General features: G+C 41.6%; 1 protein-coding gene across 1 annotated transcript in view; it reads left to right on the top strand.

Moving 5' to 3' along the window:
- Positions 1–21,562, top strand: part of PPEF1 (protein phosphatase with EF-hand domain 1) — a 94,930-nt gene that overhangs the window by 11,383 nt on the left and 61,985 nt on the right. The window contains exons 3-4 of the mRNA XM_087726354.1: positions 13,552–13,737; positions 16,416–16,543. Of these exons, the coding sequence (XP_087582480.1) occupies positions 13,686–13,737; positions 16,416–16,543 (180 nt within the window). The 5' untranslated portion in view covers positions 13,552–13,685. The remainder of the gene's footprint in view (positions 1–13,551; positions 13,738–16,415; positions 16,544–21,562) is intronic.

A 21,562-nucleotide genomic window follows, 5' to 3' on the forward strand; every position in this document is an offset into this window, starting at 1 on the left:
GGAATTGTAAGAAATTTAGACTTTTCTGGAGATATATTTTGTTCTGAACTAGTGTGAGAATGAGTTGAAAAAGGTGTTACTAGATCAACTCACCACAAAGAGGTATAATAATGCAGAAACATACTTTTTCATCTGGCAAGGAGGGGCAAAGTCTCGATTGTTTCAGGTGAAAGTCCATATTTTAACTCTCTGATGATGCTAGTCTTTCACGGGACATAAAACTGCCCTATAACCATAGAGTAGCTACAAATAATTTAATATTTCTAGTGGTAAAGCTCTGTGGGACTCTGGAAGCTAGAACAGGTTCTGGTTCTGGTTTCAAAAGGAATTCAGTAGGCAACAGGGCACTGGTAACAAAGCTTCCCAAATTAGTTTGGATCACCACTACAGAGCATATTGTATGTTGGGATGATAATAAATTTGCTCATAGGGTTTTTAAGGTACTAGACAAAGATTGTCGTAACATATAATTTGAATTGGTGTTCTTGCTGAGGCTTATTTACTTTTGTTTTGGAGGAGATAGGATTTTTTTGTCAATACATTTTCAGTCACTTTAGCATTTGAGAACTCATGAGCATTGGTCCTTATTTCTGGTATTTCAATATGTTTAATTATGTGTTTTATAATTGTAAATATGTGTTTTATATAACTTACATAATTATTTAAAATCAATTTAAAGGTACTTTGTATTACACATGTTGGATTGGCATTGCATTACAGGGGGAACCTAAATATTTAAAACAAATAAATAATACATATTTAATTATTATTTACTAGCACTTTGCGGACATAAATATATAACGATGGATAATATCCAGTGGTGGGTTTCAATTTTTTTTAGAACCTATTCTGTAGGTGTGGCCTGTTTTGTGGAAGGGGCTTGGCAATCATATGACTGGGTGTGAGTGGCTTGTTGGCCACATGACTGGGTGGGAGTGGCTTAGTAGTCACGTGACTGGGTGGGAGTGGCCAAGTCAGTGTCACTGAATTCTTTGCCCCAATGAATGACCTACAAAAAGAAGATATAAAAAAAAGGAAATTTATTATTTTGTGCACTAACCTACTTAAATAAGAATAAAATAAGTACACAAAACAATAAAAGAGCTACTTACAGAAGGAAGATGATTGTTCTTGCTGGTCTTCAATATCACTGACCATCTTGCTCCAATGACCTGCACAAATAGGAGACACAGAAATGAACTCTTCAATTGCATGCACTGAATTAGGATGAAACAAGCACACAAAATAATAGAGAAGGAAAATGATTGTCCTTTTATGTGTCTTCAACATCACCGACTGACCACCTTGCTCCAATGAATGGCCTGCACAAAGAGGACACACAGAAATAACTCTTCAATTTGCATGCACTGCATTACGATGAAACCAGCACGCAAAACAATAAAACAGCTTACAGAAGGAAGATGACTGTCCTTGCCGGTCTTCAACACCACTTACCACTATGCTCCAATGAATGGCCTACACAAAGAAGAGACACAGAAATGAACTCTTCAATTGCATCCACTGCATTAAGGATGAAATCAGCACACAAAACAATAAAACAGCTACTTACAGAGGAAAGATAACTGTCCCTGCCAGTCTTCCACACCACCACCTCACCACCTTGCTCCAATGGTCTGCACAAAGAAGAGACACAGAAAAGAAGACTTTAATTGCATGCACTTACACCTTACATAAGAATAACACAATGAAAGAGATACCCTCAAGTACTTACTTATGTTATTGGTTTTGTGGTTGAAGATGTTTCCAGATTGTTCTTAGGCTCCCAGACTCCTCAGTTGCATTTTTCTTGGTCTTCACTCGTGGATCATCAGCCTTGTGATGGTGTGCTTTGAGCCACTTTTTGACTGTAGGAATTGGGTCCCATCTCTTATCAGGCATGCCAACAACGCTCATCGTCACCAGCTTACTAATGTTGGAACAATTAGGGGGCTTCTTTGCTCTGAACATATGAGGTTCATTTTTGAGCACCCCCTTTCCGCCTCTGCTGAACTAACAGCAATTGCCCTGACAATATCTCTAGCTTTTTTGATACTGTCAGGAATTTTGTAGGTCTTTAGCTCTTTAATCACATTTTCCAAAAAATCACATTCAAATCAATTTCATGATTAAACATTTCACCAAATTCAATCAATCCTGCCTCTGCTTCTGCCCATGGAACAACTACATCTTCAATGTTCCAGTAACCCAGCTCCAAATATCTGAGAAATTCTAATTTGTTTGTGTCTGGCAATTGGCTACCTGTTTTTAGATGGTTGCAATCCATCAGCCTTTTCTTCAAATTGGTGATGATGCTTGCCAAAAGATTTTCACGGGGAAGGGCAACAAAATGTTGGTTTGGAACTAATTTTATGTTTTTGAAGGCTTCTGAAGCTAGCATTCCATCAACCTTTTTTTTCATATGGGCTCTTTCCCCATCTAAGCATTTCAAATGCTTTAATTAATTGCAATACCAATTTTTTGGCCTTGATGATATCTGTGTTTCTCCACTGCAGGGCATTTGACAGAAGAGAAATCTCATTTAGAATATCAATCATGAGGGCCAAATCATTCAAAAAATTTAAAATTTCAAAATGGGAAGCTATGCCTGGGAATCTTTCATCACCCAGAAAAAAATGATGTAGCATTGGATAAGCACGCTACATAACTATGGTTGACCTTCAACTACAGGCAGCCCATCATGGTCCCAAAACTCTGCCAATCTTCATGATTTCAATGCCCAGTCAGTGTGTATCTTATCAAGGAATATCTTGAAGTGGTTCACTTGTTTGATTTCTTTTATCACATTATCCAGCACAAGTTGGAGGCGGTGGTTCAAGCAGTGCCAGATTAGAATGTTTGGGAAGCCTTGAGCTATTCTGGTGCTGACTCCAGATTTTCTACCAAGCATAACGCTGACACCATCGAAGCAGAATGCTATTAAATTCTTCTGCAGATATTCGGTGGTAAACCCAACTTTACGTAAGCTTCCCATCGCTGCAGAATATATGGTCTCCGCATCTTGTTTCTCCAATTCCAACAGCTCAATGAAAATGGTTGCTGGGCATTCTGAATCCTCAACTTTAACAAAAACTATCAACTGCTTTCATTGGTAGCGTTGAGGCTTCATCGATTATTAAACACACCTTTAGATTCTTTGCAATAATGCTGGCAAACACGGTGGTTTTAATTTCGTTTGCAATGAATTCAACTATTTTCACTGCGGATCTCCGTGAATGCAAGCCTACTCTCACGTCTACTCCAATTGCAGTTAGCAAATCTACCTGCCCTTCGATGTCTGAGAATGGCTTGTATCTTTGTGTCAGATTGCAAACAGTAAAAAATATTTTGCAAGTACTGGATAAATGTTTGTCAGTTCCTTCAATTTTTTTCTGAGAGATGATTGCTGATTCTCCTTAGTTGTCCCTGTTTCCACAACCTGGAAATTTTTCTACTCTCTAGAAACATGAATACCTTTCTCTAATGAGAACATGGGTTTCATATAGTACTCACAACCTAACTTTTTGTTGGATACTGCCAGTCCATCATAATTCTCCTTGAAGTTTCTGTATTGCTGCAAACTCCAGCAGCCAGGAAGTTTGGGAAGTTCAGTGGAGGAGATGGACTTGCTGCTTTCTTCAGCTTCAAGTGGTGCTGGTGCTGGTGGTGCTGATAACTTGTGGATCAGCTGATTGCTCTTCTCTTGGTTTTTTGGAAAAGAAAGTGGTCATACTCTGTTGCCTCTTCTTCATCCTGTTAAATAATACTAACTGCAAAAGAAATAAAACAATATTGGACTAAATCGTGATTGTAAACTGAGGACTACAGGTAACAGAATGGACCTCTGTTTTCACCCAACAATGTATAGTCTTTTCAGGAAGGATGTCCCCCAACAAACAGGAAAGATATAGTTTTTCATTTAAGAAGTTAGATCAAGAAAAATGAATGTCATAGGTAGATTAACAGAGGAATACAGATTTCTTTTTCTGGAATTTATTCCTCAATTCAAAAAACAGGAATATATAAATTAGGTTCAGTACTTAGGTCAGTCCAAGTAGCTATTCAAGAGTTAGTGGTGTCATGGTTAGAAGCAATGGTAAAGCAAGATATGGATTACAACCAGAAATATTTTGTTGAGTATTTCAAAGGGAATACAATACATATTTAATTTTACACATTAACAGGTGCTGGAATTGTGTTTGCACATCAGTGGAAAAACAAAGATATGAAAATGAATAAATATTAGAATGTGCAGGAATGAATAAATTGACAATTAAAATCAAGAAGGCTTCGAATATTTTTACGTGGGATTTGTTTTATCAATGGCTAACTAACAGAAACATAAGTTAGAAATTTAAAAGTATGAAAGAAAACACCAATTATGTAAGGAAAGATCACTAAAATGTATAATCAAATATTATTAGTACTTGATCATTATTAATATGTAGATAATTGTGGGACATCACACACACAGACGCACACACACACACACACACACACACAAACACAATGACAGTGCCAGGAAAACACCAAAAGAATAACAGTTTTCCCCCAAAAGACCGCAGATGAAACCAGTTTTCCCCCTAACCCTAAGGACAGGAAAGACAAAGCCACTGGAATAAAAACCATCAGGCATTGTGGGAAGTTATAAAGGACAGCTCAGAAAGCTCAGAGAACCAGAAACCACAGAAAACAGTGCTTTCCTCCTTTAAGAAAACACCAGACAAAAACATCAGCTGAAAGGTAAATTTTAACTATATCCATTAAGACAAAGGCTAAAAATAGCTTGCCTGGAACTCCCCTTTTTCTGTTTCTTGGCAGAACTAACCCTTAGGATAGGAAAGACAAAAGACATGGGACCAAGATTAACCCAGGAAAACAAAAGCAGGGCAATCAGAAACTATCAAAAACCATCAAGCTGCAGGAGCTCACAAAGCAGCACACAACTCAATATATGAAAACAGCCATGGAGTCACGTAAAAGTAATTGCTGCAAGAAGCAACCACCTCACAATTAGCTCAAAAACCAGGTATCACACAGAAACACACAAAATCTCACAATGCTGCCTTGCACCAACCTGGCCTGCCCATATAAAAGCAGCCACTTTGAGGCACATACATTTTATTTGCCTCAAAGTGGCTGCTTTTACATCCTGCATGGTTTGCGAGATTTTGTGTGTTTCTGTAGTGAATTCATTACAGAAACACACAAAATCTCACAAACCATGCACTAACTTGCAGACTTAAAAGCAACATATTGCATAACAAATAAAACATTTCCAAAAAGTAATAACATTTCTTGTAATAAGCATTTTCTGAAAACAAATAAAAAAATCATTCCCTAAAAACAATTTAAAAAGATGTTCTATAAACCATAAACAAAAAATCATTCTTTAAAAACAATGAAAACACATATTCTATCAATAATAAATAAAAAAATCATTTCCTAAAAACAATTAAAAACATATTCTCTAAACAATAAATAAAAAATCATTCCCTAAAAATGATTTAAAAAAATATTCCATAAACAATAAATAAAAAAATCGTTCCCTAAAAACAATTAAAAAACATATTCTCCAAACAATAACTAAAAAAATCATTTCCTAAAAACAATAAAATACATATTCTATAAACAATAAATTAAAAAATCATTTCCAAAAAACAATTAAAAACATATTCAACAAACAATACATAAAAAAACATTCCCTAAATTAAAAAAATATCCTGTCCTTAATCTTCACATCCATCACCTGGATGCGAAGATGTTTTGTTTGTGAATAGGCACATCAAGAAAAACTGGGGCTACTTTCTGCCTCTAAGAACATGTTCCTCCATTTCTCCTTTAGGAAAATATAATATTCTGTCTCTTTTAATATTCCCCAAAATATTTCATTCTTCGGGGGAGGGGGATTCCCACAGGCAAGTTGCTCACCTCTAGCTATGCAGCCTGATTCCTAACAGGCCCCATACTGATACCAATCTGTGGTCTAGATCATGGATGTCAAACTCAAGGCCCGGGGGGCTGGATCCAGCCTCTGAGGTGCTTAAATCTGGCCCACTAGGAAATCACAAAGGTACCTCTGCTGGCCAAAACAGGCCATGTGTGAGTGTGTGTGTGTGTGTGTGCACACGCACAGGAATCATTTTTGACCCCCATGGCCTCCTACAGCAGTCAAAGCCAAAAATGGTCTGGGGGGTGTTTCTGGCCTGTTTTTGGCCCCGACAGCAGTCTGCCGTCCAAAAACAGGCTGCAGGGGGAACATTTTTGGTCCTCACAGCTTCCTATAGCAATCACAGCCAAAAATGGACTAGGGGATGTTTTTGGCCTGTTTTTGGCTCCCACAGCCTCCTATAGCAGTCTGGCATCGAAAAATGGACTGCAGGGAGAACGTTTTTGGTCCTCACAGCCTCCTACAGCAGTCTGGCGGCCAAAAACAGGGTGCTTAAATCTGGCCTGTGAAGCCTGCCTGGAAAAACAGGCAGTGGTGTGTGTGTGTGCTGGGACCATTTTTGGCCCCCACAGCCTCCTACAGCAGTCACAGCCAAAAATGGGCTGTGGGGGGCTCTTTGGCCTGTTTTCAGCCCCAAGGGCTGCACAGCAATATGGCAGCCAAAAATGGGGTGTTTAATTCTGGCCCACGGGATCCTCCTGGCCAAAATACCACTACTGGTTCGGCTGAACTGGGCCAGACCGGGAGCAGTCCACCTGTGCAAGAACATGTCCTTTAATATTCTATTGGCTATTGTCAGATTCCTATGGGGGTCATGTAAGGTTGATGTAGGGGTCATAGCTGTCTCTATAGACAAAAGAGGAAATGCAAATCCTAGGTGTTTGTCTGAGCTAATTTTGTCAACCTTTTGTTTGTTGCTTATTTGAGTTTCTGTCTTGATCCAGTCTTTCTGAATGGATTATTAAATCTGCATTTCTAAAAGCTGGCCTCCTCAATTTCTGCTTGGGGCAGGGAAACTGGGACTGGTTTCTGAATAGGCTGGCCCAATCTTTCTTAATGGGCACAAAATATCTTCTGGGGGCTATTAAGAAAGTTTGAGTCTGCTTTCTGTCTTTAAGAGCATGTTTTCTCCATTTCTCCTTTAGGGAAGTATAATATTCTGCTTTTTTAATATTTCCCAAAATGTCATTATTCTGGGGGAAGGTGGGAGGTGTTGACTTTCTACACAATGTAAGGGAAAGTGAGGAACTCAACGAAAAATATTATTTTTTAAAAATGTTTTGATTCTACCTCAAAGCAGCAACTTACTATTTTCAGAACTAGTGTGAAAGCCAATGTCCTATGGCAAAGTTAGCATTAAAAATATTAGAGACTGATAAGCATTGATTTAATTGAAGGTGAATCCTTACCTTTGCAAAGTAACCAACTGACTGCTAATTGCAGCACTCTTAAATAGACAGGAACTCTCAAGGCAACATTATACAGGAAACTGAATTTCAGAAGTAGACCAAAAATGAGCTTTGAAATTGCTTCCATGGTCAATGAGTAATTACTAAATTATGGTGTTCCTGGTCTGATCTGGCAATAGGGTAGCCAGGCCTAAATTCAGAGGTGGGTTTCAGCCAGTTTGCACCAGTTTGGGTGAACTGGTTGTTAACTTTTTGCCCAGTTCAGAGAACCAGCCAATCCCACCTCTGGCTGGCCTCGCCCAACCTGCTCCGCCCCTCCCAGAAGTCCTCCCATAGCCCATTTTGAAGTTCCAGGTTGATGCAAGATGCCTTCCAGGCCCAAAATGGGGCACAGAGGGGGTGTGTCCCACGGCCACCCCGCATCCTGATTTGCCTTCCAAGGTAGTGCAGGAAGCATCCCAGGCCCCAAACCTCTGCTCTAGAGTGAGTTGGGAATGGGGAGTTTGGATTATGATTGTTCGTAGGAACCAGTGAAGTAGGAATGGAAAAATCCTTATGTGTAGATCAACGTTTTTCAGCCTTGGCAAGTTTAGGTTGGGCGAACTTCATGCTGCCTGGGGAATTCTGGGTATTGAAGTCCATGCACCTTGAAGTTGCCAAAGTTGAGAAGCATGGGTTTCCACTAGAGTTTAGGCTTTTCCATTCCTATTTTATTTAAAGTTTGGTACAATTAAATAAATCAGCTGTGGTTTCATTAACAAATAGTGATTAAAGTGAGAGGGAGGAGCCATGTTGCGACGACACATCGCACAAACCCGACAGTCCGGGTCTGTCGATGAAACTTTTGTCTTTGGACGGTCCGGTAGGACTTAAACCGTCCCGAAGAGACGGCGACAGGGAAGCCAAAGCCTTGCTGGTCACAGGAACATCGCAAAGTCCCTGCTTGACCCAAGGGTAGCGCTTCCAACTGAGGACAAACAGGCAGCCCCCAGGCTGGCATAGTCGGAGACCGCTTCTAAAGGAAGAGATGAAGTGAAAGCGTTCCATCTGGTGAGGTTTTTTTTTTCTTTTTTTTTCTTTCAGAAGATCCGTGTTAAGAAACATTTTTTTAAAAAAAAATAATAACATCCAGTCCCCAAAGTAAGAATAAAGCGGCGATTTTGACACTTATTGGACTGTTATTAGAATATTTCCTGCTCTTTTAGTAACGATGTTTTGTGGATTGAAGTAATTGCAACATTTCCTGTCTCCCTGCTTGTAGTCTATGGACTGATTTCTTTTTTTCTATTTTTTTCCTTTTTACTATCCTAATTTTCTTGTTGGCTAAATTAAACTTATTTTCTTACTTCAACAATTTTTTTCTTCTATTGGTTAAAACCACTAATTATTGAATCTGCCACCTGGAAGCCAAAGTCTGAACTTTGTTTCTGTTTTGGTTACAATGTATCTTTTGTTCTGCTTCACTTGGCTTCACTGACCTTGCAATGGAAGGGTTTGGAAAAACCTGAAAAGCACGAAACTTGTTTTTGTTAGTGCTTCTGGTAAATATTTTGGCAAGAGAAGGAAAAAGATAAACAAGAATAAAAACCCTCCTATTTTAAAAAACCTTGAAAGAACTGGTGCTCAAGATTCAAAATAAATACAGACACATTTCCTAAAATTTTGACAGCCTAGAGTGGCAGATTCCTCTTCCTATTTTTTTCCTTTATATTTCTTTGCATTTTGAAAAATGGATCAATATTCAGAGGCAGAAAATTTAATAATCCAAAACATCCTGGCTAGACTTCAAAATATTGCAGAAGGACTTAAGAGATTTGGCAAGAAATGGGACAGTTTATGGGGTGCTACAGTTAAAGAGGAGGGGGTTGGAGCCCCAGAGATTAAAGAAGAGAATGGAAATATAGAAAATAAAGACAAGATGTCAGATGAATCTAAATGGACTAAATATGAGCGAAAGTGAAAAGAAGGGAAGCTGGAAAAGGGTTTTTGACAACTTGGAGCCTTTCTTTCAACTTCAAGATGCAGGAGGGAAAAAAAGAGTGGAAAAAATGGAACTAAGAAGACAAATATATCCAGAAACAAGTTTGATAACCAATGTTAAGCCTACGTTAATAACAATTATAGAGCGACGAAATTACATGAGAGATCCTTCAAGCTACAGAGTGCGGCAAGAAATGATAAATTCTGAAAAGTTTTAATAAGAGAGATGACACAGCTGCTGGTGAGAGAGAAAGATTTATTTTGCTACTGGAAAGACACTGGTTGATAATGCCAATTGATGATAAAAATTAGTTAATTTTTGATGGTTAATAAGTAGGGATGCTAGTATTTTGTAGACTCTTATAGATTATTATTGAATGTTTAGTCGCTAATATGTAATATATCATGATATTAACAATGAAAGGATAACCTTAATTAGGATAAATAACCAGGCCACAAATTGCAACTGAGACCTGGTGGAATGATAAAACCTATAAATTTGTGCTTTAGACCTTCTTATGAAGCTATAAATAATTTGGATTAGAATAAGAGGTGATGTGACGTAAATAGCAAACAATTATTTTCTTTCTTTCTTTTTTCTTCTCTGTCTTTCTCTAATTATAATAATAAAAGGGAATGTTAATGCACATCTTGGAGATTTTCAATTAGAAATTTTAAATTGCAGTAGAAATGGCAAACAATTGTTTTTTTTTCTCCCTGTCTTTCAACTATAAAAACAAAAGGGAAGGTGATACTTTGGTGATTATTAATTAGAAATGTCAATATTTTTTTCTTTTTTCTTTAGATTGTCTTAGATTTTAAATGGTCATTTCGTTAACACATATTAATAGATTGTTGTTCAGAGATTGTTGCTTTTTGCGTTTGTGGAGAGAAGAGAGAAAAATGTAAATAACCCTTAATTAACTATAATAATAACAAAGATATGTTAGAGAGAGGAAATATAAGATGTCCTACTAATTGACTTTATCTTTCTTTCTTTCTTTCTTTCTTTCTTTCTTTCTTTCTTTCTTCTTTATTTATTTATTTATTTATTTATTTATTTATTTATTTATTTATTTATTTATTTATATCATGTTATAAGGATATAGAGATATGGCATATTGACTGGAACTGAGGGAAGGGGGAAAATGCCAACAGGTGGCTGTGTTTTTGAAATCTTAACTAAATGAAAACTGTGATATGTTGATAGTAAAATATATAAAATTTTAACATGTATAATTTAGATTGATTGGAATATATGTGATTGTGGACAGAATGCACGAAATGTACTTGTGACCAATTGATACGCTTTCTACAAGATGTAATGACAGATGATGTTTTTTTTTGTGTGTGTGTTTTTGTTTGCAATAAAACTAATAAAATGTTTATAAAAACAAAAAACAAATAGTGATTAAAGTGATATGAACCGTTACTGGACTAGCAATAGCAGTTAGACTTATATACCGCTTCATAGGGCTTTCAGCCCTCTCTAAGCGGTTTACAGAGTCAGCATATCGCCCCCAACAACAATCCGGGTCCTCATTTTACCCACCTCTGAAGGATGGAAGGCTGAGTCAACCCTGAGCCGGTGAGATTTGAACAGCCGAACTGCAGAACTGCAGTCAGCTGAAGTAGCCTGCAGTGCTGCATTTAACCACTGCGCCACCTTGGCTCTTCCGACTTTTTGTGAGAAACTGAAATGAAAAGTTGATCTGGGCTTTGATAATTAAATAAGGGATTATGGAAATAATATAGACAAATGTTAATCTTACAGTAAGAGTTTGATATATATATTTAATATATATATTATTATTTTGTACCAAAGAAAGTTGGAAGTTATTCTTTTTCCGTTTTCCTTCTTTTCCTCTTTCTTTCTTACACTTTCACTATTTTTCTTTCCTGAGCATATTCTTTTTTCAAATCTGTTTTTTATTTGTTTATTTCATTTCATTTTTCATTTTCCCTTTATTTGTATGCCGCCCTTTTCCCTGGGGGGACTCAGGGCGGCTCACAGGTCAAAAAGGGGGGGGGGAGGACAAACAATTTCTAACATAAAGACAATACATCATTATTAAAAACACAACAGTCACACAATTCGAGTGGGGTTAGAATCTTAACCCCAGGCCAGCCGGGACAGCCAGATCTTTAGGGCGGCGCGGAAGGACTGGAGGGTGGTGAGGGTCCGAATCTCCACGGGGAGTTCGTTCCAGAGGGTCGGAGCAGCCGCCGAGAAGGCTCTCCTCTGGGTAGTTGCCAGTCTACACTGGCTGGATGATGGAATTCGGAGGAGGCCTAATCTATGCGATCATATCGGTCTAGTGGAGGTAATTGGCAGTAGGCGGTCTCTCAAGTACCCAGGTCCAGTACCATGAAGGGCTTTGTAGGTGATAAGTAGCACCTTGAATCGCACCCGGAGATCAACAGGCAGCCAGTGCAGCTCGCGGAGGATGGGTGTTACGTGGGTGAAACGAGGTGCACCCACGATCGCTCGCGCGGCCGCATTCTGGACCAGCTGAAGTCGCCGAATGCTCTTCAAGGGCAGCCCCATGTAGAGCACATTGCAGTATTCCAGCCTAGAGGTCACAAGGGCACGAGTGACTGTTGTGAGGGCCTCCTGGTTCAGGTAGGGACGCAACTGGTGCACCAGGCGAACCTGGGCAAATGCCCCCCTGGTCACAGCTGACAAATGATGTTCGAAAGTCAGCTGTGGGTCCAGGAGGACTCCCAAGTTGCGAACCCTGTCTGAGGGGCGTACAATTTGACCCCCCAGCCTGAGAGATGGAACACTTGGCCAATTCGCGGGAGGGAAACACAGCAGCCACTCGGTCTTTTCTGGATTGAGCACAAGCTTGTTAACCCCCATCCAGTCTTTAACAGCCTCCCTTAGCTTATCCCTTAGCTTTGTATTTTTTTGATGTATGAAGGATCAAATACTCAGCCATTATAATTCTATATTCCTTATTTATAGAAATCATATCAAAATTTAGAATGAAATGCACTGGGAGCCACCTCATATAACGTAGGCTCTGAGTCCCTCTAATTAAAAGGTGTTTATCAATTGAAGAGAATATTTGTTGCTTAGGGTTGAACTGTGAGTTCCTTGGTACTCTTGATGGTTTTCTTGCAGATGTTTCATTACCAAACCAGGTAACATCATCAGTATTAGAAGGGAGTGGAGTTTGCTCTTATTTTCATATACTAGTGACTTACCCTGTCAGTGTTGCTTCACAAAAAGGTGCTTCACAAAAAGTGTTTTGATTGGTGCAGGGTTTCTACAGCCTCAGGCAGAGAAGGGCTATTCTGCACCCCTCCCTTAAATGTTCTTTAAAATACAGAGTTTCCCAGCATTCTTTTAGGAACTTCCAACATGCAAACCGTGGTTACGGTGCTCGCTGGATCTGGATGTCACAAAACAAAGCCCACATTTAATAATTAACCCCCGTGTCCCGTTTTGAGTAGCAGAGTGCTGCAGGAGGCTGAGTGCTGTCCTGCCCCCTGGCCATACCCACCTGGCCCCGTCCACCCAGCCAGTCATTAGGGCAGAGAACCGGTTGTTAAATTATTTGAATCCCATCACTGCCTAAATCTGATATTGGTGAGGGATTTCTTTCCAGCTGTGAGTAAAGCTTAATATTGGTGGGTGGGTGGGTGGGGAGATATGAGGCTTATAAAACAGATCGCAAATAGTATCAGCAAATAGTATGGGCATATCTGACATTCATTTCTGGAGCTTTGAAAAAAAAAACTGTGAAATGCCTGCATTACAAAATGGTAGGAAACTGCTATCAAATTTCAGCAGTTATATAGTCAAGGATCTCTGAGGGCAGGAAAAATAAGACTCAGAGGCCCATGTGACTCTGGGTCCACAGGTTGCTCATTCCTGCTTTTATGTGCCTTGGTTACATTTATTCATTAATCATCCTACTGAAATGCCTCATTTTGGGGATAGATGAAAAAATAATTAAGAAAGCAATCCATTGCCCATATGTATATAATTGTATTGAACTTTTCCCCTCAATAATTGGATGACAATTCTCTGCCTGACTGATCCTGGGATGTAAAGAGAGTCATCGGTGTTAAGCTGACAGGACAATAGCTACAGACCAGTGAACCCTCCTACTTTCACTGATGTACAGATGACTCAGGCAATTATGTTGTATTGTGCCTTAAGCTGACAATAGAAAATCAATGTTCATTGCATTCTTTTTTATTAAGGAAAATGAAGAACTGATTCATTACAGCATATTGTGATTAATATAAAGAGGTGCAGTTGGATCGCTATCAGCTAAATAATTCATCCAGAATAAGGACAATTTAAACCAGCAATCCAGCCTTTACTTTACTGAGTCATGGGATGTGGCACTTCTGGTACAAAAATCCAAACAAGTAAATCAAAAAAAGGTAAAACATGCTTGTGTAATGCAATCATTCTATGGCAACAAGAAATCCTATTGCACTGTTTCTTAATCTGTAAAATTGTGGTTGTACAATTTGCATGTGCTTTGTCATTTATTTTATATGCTGTTTGTGCATGTCCGTGTGTAAATATATAACTATTAGATAGACCCATCTCTCTGTTTTCATACCTTATTTTGAATGTGATCCAGCATTTGTACAAAGAAATTGGTGAGATGTGAGATATAAAAAGTTGAGAATCATTGACATGGAAGGCACATTAAGATCAAGAATCAGGAGATTTTACTTGATGTCCTGAACTTCGTTTAAAGATTCAATTCTGTTAATCAATCTTCCTCATCATGGTTCCTTTGTACCTGGGAGTAAGTTTTGCCAAACCTTTGAATAGGTTCAAGTAGAATTGGATTGCACTCATTTACCATCTTCTTCCATTTGCCTTTTTGGTAATTTATACTACTGTTAGGTATCTAACAAGGAGGGTGAGATAAAAATAGTATAATAAAATTAGAAGCAGTTACAAAAAAAAAACACCCCTGGAAAAATTGTAACTGTAAGAACAGCAGTGAAAATCCATTAACTTCCTGAAACACTTCCTGAAACACTCATATCCTGCATCTTCCAATAAGCACACAGCAAGCACTACAAAAGTATATGACAGGAAAAAAAACTTTTAAAATAATAGTATAATAAAAATAGAAAATAAGATGTACAAAGGAAAAAGAAGAGCAAGCTTGTAAACAGTAACCTGCTGGATTTTGTTGAATTTTTATTCAGTTTCATATTCTGTAATACTTTATATTGAAATTGCATTTATTTTATTCATATAACAAAATAAATGTATTATAATAATATAGCTTCACTATTACAAAAGAAAATGTTTTGCAAATGTACTCACCAGTACAATGAAAAAGGGTCCCATATTTACAACTGCTGACTCTAAAGCTATTGGAAAGGGAGAGGAAAAAAGCAAAGAAGATTTCAATGGAATCTCTTCTCATTCTAAAGGTATACATGAGGATTTTGTTGCCTGATCTAGCCATTCCAAGGATGTCTGTTGCCTTTATGAAGGAAAAGCATGCATGAAGAGATACTCTATAAGGATTTTGTAGGAAGTTACTGTATATACATATGTTTGCTTATATGGACACCAAATGTTGTAGGAGGGAGGAAGATTAATGTTCTTTTTGATATCCTTTATGTCCATTATCCCTCTAACATTAATTTGAATGCTTTCATTGATTGGATATCAATTTTAGCACTTTCATATAGCTCTGAAGAAATATTGTTTTAAAGAAATCTTATTATTTAATTTTTATTTCTTTTATATTGTGTTTTTATTTCCAGTAAGCCGCCTTGAGTCGCCATGTGCGAATAGGCGGCAATATAAATTCCAAATAAATAAATAAAAATTCAAGGTGAACAATAAAACAGGAAAGTCCTCCCAATGAAATTACAGATTGTGTGATAACTTGTTAATGGTTTCCATCCCAGGTGGCATCTGCATATTGTAGAGTGAGGCTTGTAGTGTGTATTAGAAGGGAAATGATTGTAACAACTCAACTGAGAAATGAAATATCTGAGTTGAGCACAGATAAGACAGGAAAGCTTTAATAGCCAAAGAAAACAACAAAATCAAAGGTTGGAAAAGTAAAAGGATCATGAAACTAATATATTTTAGAAAGAGGAAGGTATACTAGTCGCTGAGTACTGGAAGAGGTGAATGCAAGGTCCTAGTCACATTCAAATAGTTTAGAATTTCATTCTCTAACATATATATTTCAGATCATATCATATGTGATTACAATATTTCCCTTCACCACCAGATATTTATATGAATTTTCAGTGCCTTAAGTACCTGCTGTCTTCTGAATCTTTCAGTTTGCTCCTTCAGACATATTGAATATGGGCAATTCCTCTTGGGAAGTGCTTTGGTGGGTATCATTGAAAAGATCCCTTGAGTCTTGATTTATCATCTTAATAACAAAGCAGTATTTCTATTTGAATGAGAATTGGAATAATGAAATTATGAGCAATGGTAAGAGTAATGCTCCAAGGGCAACACATCCTTCTGCCAAGTCTGTCGTAGTATAGGGCAGGTTACAACTTGTTTAATATGATAACATCTGTATGCCTCTTAAATTTTGTTCTACACAGTAGCAACATTTAGTTTTGGTAGGGCTGAATTTAATGATGCTTACAGTGTATTTAGCTAGGTATTTCTATAATTGTTAGCACCTATTAAAACATATAGTACACATTGTTTGGGTTACTAATGTCTTCAGGTTTGAAAAATTAGAAATATTCATTTACAAAAAGTCAGGTAATGAAAGCCTTAAGACTCTGTGTTAATCATATATCTATTCAGTACTATTTGCCAATCTGTGTATCTATTTTTTACACTGATACAAAAAGTCACGGGATCTCAAACACCACCTACAAATTACAACAAAATTACCATTGTGTTTGAAATGCAGTGATATTTATAACCTTAATGATCACCCTTCTGTATTTTACAAGAAATACAAGAAATACATGTAAGAGAAACAAATATGAAATACAGGGCTCCATTAATTTCATTCATTTTAAAATTTGAGTCAAAAATCTGCATAATTAATTAGTTGTGGCCAATTAATCTTATTTTGGGGCACATCCTGTTTTGACAGCTATTAAAGCAGCTATCCTTATTCAAAGATGGTATCGGTCTTACATGGCCCGGCTAGAAATGAGGCGTCGATATTCCCTGACTATTTTCCAATCAATTGAATATGCAGATGAACAAGCACAAATGCAGGTTTGTATTCTACAACATTTCTTTGCCACAAACAGTTAAATCAAGTATACCATGTTTTCAGAGGAAGTTCTCCATAGTTCCTATGTGTTTTAGTTTTGTGTGTACAGGTAATCCTTGAGTTACAATAGTTCACTTAGTAACCATTTGAAGTTGCACGATAACACCCCTCAAGTGTTTACGACAAAGGCCTGAAATTACAAATGTTGCAGCACCACAGCAGTCATTCATCCTTGTGAATGTCCACAGAGACACTGCAACATTCATCCTATTCTCCAGTGCGCTGCTTAGGGAGTCAAAGCATGGGTTAACACAGTCTATCTGCCCTTGGACTGAGTGAGTTTTTCTTTGACCACGCCTCCCTTTGCCTCCTTATTTTCAGTTTAAAAACTCAGTCGGCTCGTGAGGACTAATTTAGGGAGCTCTCCAGTCCAAGTACAGATAGACTGGTCTCCCCAAGTTTAATTTGACCACTTTGCATTACATATTACCGGATAAGAACTAAATTATACCAACTGAGATATGTGATTGCTGAGAGGCTTCCCGGGCTGTTTCTTCCCTGCTGGTCGCAAGTGGGGGTCGGAACGCGTGAGTCGCTTGGCCAGCGGCTGCTAGCGAGTGAGGGGGGGCGGGAGGCCTCCCGACTCCGAGAACCCCCCAGCCGCTGAGTTTTGGTGCCGCGCCGGCAATCAGTGCCTCAGTGACATCGGCGGCGCTCTCTTTCTGCCCGGCAACAGCGGTGGCCATTTTTGGTGAATTCGCGCACTTTCTCCTTGTTGACTGGCAGTTTTGGTGGGTGGAGGCTGCGCGTGCAGCAGCCGCCATTTTCTTCATTCTGACTTGCGAAGGAGCCGCGTGGAGAGTGTTTGGAGCCAGGAAGAGAGAAGGTCGTGTACGTTGCCTCTCAGCTACAGATTACCGCCGTGAGGTGAGGGGCCTAGTCCGGGGCGCCGGCTAGTCATGCCCTCCAGCTTATCACCACTTGGGGACCTGAGGGAAGTCGGGAAGAACTGGAGCCCTTCCAGGGCATGCTCCCTGTGGACAAAGGGTCCGCCTCAGGCAGGCACAAAGGCCATCTGCCTTCCAGCAGACATTGCCCAAAGGAGAATAAGGGTCCCGCCTTGTCCGCAGAAATGAGGGAGGTGATTTCCTTAGCCATCTCCCAAGGCATAGCGGAGGGCATTAGGCAGAAGGAATCCCACAAGCCAGATTCCTCTAAGGCCAAGCAGTCTCCTGCGGCCACTGCTACCCAGGCACCGGCCTCCCCGGACACTTTGATAGCCACGGAGGATTCCGCCTGGGAGAACGAGGAGGCTGATGAATTCGACCTATCGGAGGATGAGGATCTTCCTCCAGATAAGCCGGCCTTTACAGGCCTGTTCAAGCCTTCCTTGTTTAAATCCATACTCCACAAGGCCAAGGCTGTAACCGAGCTAGGCTCTACCCCCAAAGCTGATGCTGTACCGGCCTCTTCTTCCAAAGACCCCAAGGAAGGGCTTTTCAAGGAGATGGCTCCCACTCAGGAACTTATCCCTGTTCCAGATCTCTTCATGGACATAGTCCAAAGACAGTGGGTTCAGCCCGGTACTTTAACCAACCCCAGCGGAGGGGATAAATCCCTTTATTCTGTGGAGGGGAGGATGGAAGTTGTCTTAAAATTGCCTGAGGTGAATGCCTCGGTGGTATCTTTGACCTCAAATTCAAACCTACCAGCCGACCTTCTGGATGGCCTAAAAGCCAAAGACAAAAGGTCAGAGAAGGCATGTCATAAGACACATTAGGCGGCCGCCTGGGCCATCAGGGCATCCACCTCGGCATCCTTTTTCACCAGAGCCTCCCTGTTCTGGCTGAGGCAGCTTAGATCCAAGCCCCCCTCCCGGGGCTCTTGGTGGCGCCACAATCTCAGCAAGATCATTATGGCCGTTGAGTACTCAGCTGATGCTTTGCTGAATGCAGCGAAGTTTGCCTCCAGGACATTGGCGTCCAACATAACATCTCGCCGCCTCCTATGGCTTCGCCACTGGCAGGCGGATATGAAGGCGAAGTGGAAGCTGGCTTCCGCTCCCTTCAAGGGTGGTCAATTGTTCGGGGAGGCTTTGGATAAATTTGTCATTGACCCAAAGGATAAGCATAAGATTCTCCCAGCCACCCTGAAGAAGAATGAGCGTAAGAGCTCTGGTTCCTTTCGTAAGCAATCCTTTTGAAACCAGGACGCTGCTCAAGCGTCCACCTCCTCCTCATACCAGAGGTCCTACAACCAAGGGGGCAATAGAACTCAGGATAGGAACTCCTTCGTGTCACGTAACAGACAGCAGCAGCATTCCTTTTGGAAGCCATTTTGTGGGGGCAATAACAACAGCTCCCATCAGTTCCCTAGGGGGAAGTGACCATCACAGGATCCCTCCCATAGGAGGTCGGCTCCAACTATACGCCGACAGGTGGGAGGGGATCACCTTGGACTCATCAGTCCTCAATACAATCAGGAAGGGCTTGGTCCTAGAGTTTCTGTCCTTTCCCCAGAGGAAGTTCATTCGTTGTCCGACCACGAAGAATTCCGTAAAGAGGGGGCTCATGCAGGTGGAGATCCTCCATCTTCTCCAAATAGAGGCCATAGAACCCGTCCCAAGGGAACAGGAGAGGCAGGGATTCTATTCGATTCTGTTCCTGGTCCCGAAGAATTCGGTGGTGGTGGTGGTGGAGGGCCATCTTGGACCTGAAAAGCCTGAATCAGCATCTGGCTTACAAAAGGTTCAAGATGCAATCCCTCCACTCCATCCTGGATTGCGTGAGACAGGGAGATCTGCTGACATCCATAGATCTAAAAGAAGCCTACCTGCATGTCCCCATCCATGCTGCCCACAGGAGGTTCATCAGGTTCTAGTATGACAGGAGGCACTACCAATACAGGGCTCTCACCTTCGGCCTCTCGTTTGCACCCAGGACCTTCATGAAGATCCTGGCAGTGGTGGCAGCTCACCTCTGGAACCGTCCCATTTGTCTAGAATGCTATCTAGACGACATAATTATCCACTCTACAATTCCAGACCAGGCATGACGAGATGTCCAGATGACCATCAACATGGTACAACAACATGGCTTCTTGGTCAATATGGAGAAGAGTCGTCTCCTTCCGACCACGTGCATTGAACACCTGGGCACCATCATCGACTCGGTCTCCTGTCAGGTGTTCCTGTCTCTGGATCGACTGGCAAATCTCAAGAGCAGAGTGCCAATGCTGTCAGTCCAGGCCGGTGCCGATCGTCAAACTGTCCCAACTCCTGGGCATCATGATTTCCTGTCTGAAGGTGGTTCCCTGGGCTCATCTTCATGCCAGGGAACTGCAGTGGTTCCTTCTCCCGATGCAAAGAGCAAAGACCAGCAACTCCTCCAGACGAGTACAGCTTCCACAGAAGGTAATTCGATCTGTAGCCTGGTGAAGGACCGCGGCAGTCAAAGAAGGGTGCCTGTTCAAGGAACCTGAAAGGGTCATGATGACCACAGACGCCAGCCTTCTGGAATGGGGCACCCACTGCCAAGGCCAGCTTGCCCAGGGCCAGTGGACTCTGAGGGAAGCCGCTCACAGCATAAACTGGCTGGAGCTGAGGGCAGCACGCCTAGCTCTGCAACAATTCTTGACACTGATTGTGGGCCAGCATGTGCTTTTGTTGACGGACAATGTGGCAACAAAAGCACACATAAACAGACAGGGCGGTACACATTCCAGGGGACTTAGGATCGAGGCAGAAGCCCTGGGCAAGTGGGCAGAATGATATCTAGCCTCTCTCAGAGCGGACCACATTTCCGGAACCAGCAATCGGGAAGCAGACTGGCTGAGTCGGCAACAGATCAACCACCCAGAATGGAGTCAGACCTATTTCAGCAGATCGTGCGGAGGTTTGGCAAACCACAAGTAGACCTATTTGCTACACACACCAACACATAACTGCCATGATTCTTCTCCCATTATCATTCTCCGTGGGCAGAGGGGACAAATGAGCTGAGGTGCAGGTGGCCCCCAGGACTGTTGTACGCATTTCCCCCTCTGCCTCTGATTCCGCAAGTGGTGTCCAAACTACTGTCAGAGGGAGCAGAGATCCTCCTAGTGGTGCCATTCTGGCCCAGGAAGTCCTGCAGGGACGTGCAGTCAGGGGAGGCAGGGCCTCACCCAGTAACGTGCGGTAAAGCTTATGGCTGGTGAGGCAAAAAGAAAGAAAGTGGCTTTTGCCTGCCCCGCAGCAGCTATGTCTGAAATAGAGGTGTCCCACACCCCGCAGCTATGTCTGCGGGGCGTGGGACGCTTCTATGTCAGACAGAAGCGGCGGGGCACTTTCTTTCGGCTTTTGCCCACACCGCAGGGCAAACACTTCCACCTTGCAGGCGCCAGAGCCACAGGCCATTAGGAGTACATCCCGCCCGCAGCAGAAGAGTGCCAGTTCCTGCCCAGGCTGGAGCAAGAGCCGCGGAGGCAAAAGGCGAAGAGGGGTGGTGTTCCAAGAGGTCCCCTCCCCTTTTTGTGCTCCACAATCCAGGCCCGCAGCGGCAAGAGGCTCAGCTCTACTTCTATCGCTCCCCCCTCTGCTCCAGAGAAGCCGGCCACGGGCAAGTGTCCGCAGCCCCGGTTCCATCTCCAAGCAGCCCCAGGAGGAAACAGGCCAGCCCGGCTTCCCTCCCCAGACTTTCTGGGAGTGGAGGACCCGCATTCCGCTCCCCCTTCCAAGCCCCGAGTGGCTAGCCTCGGCTCCCACTGCTTTCTCCCAGAGCTCCAGCAGGCCTGGAGGAGCCCAAATGAGGCGGGAGCGAAAGCCGCGGCGGCAAAAGGCAAAGAGGGGTGGGATGGGGGTGTTCTAAGAGGCCCCCTCCCCTTTTTGCGCTCCGCAAGCCAGGCCTGCAGTGGCAAGAGGCTCAGCTCTGCTTCTATCGCCCTCCCCCCACTCCAGAGAAGTGGGCCTGGCTTGCGGAGTGCAAAAAGTCTCTTGGAACACCTCCCCACCCCTCTTTGCCTTTCGCCTCCGCGGCTCTTGC

Source organism: Thamnophis sirtalis, unplaced genomic scaffold (genome assembly GCF_051295495.1).
Source record: "Thamnophis sirtalis isolate CommonGarterSnake01/CBP01778 unplaced genomic scaffold, rThaSir2_p1.2 scaffold_12, whole genome shotgun sequence".
In the NCBI taxonomy this organism is placed as follows: domain Eukaryota; kingdom Metazoa; phylum Chordata; class Lepidosauria; order Squamata; family Natricidae; genus Thamnophis; species Thamnophis sirtalis.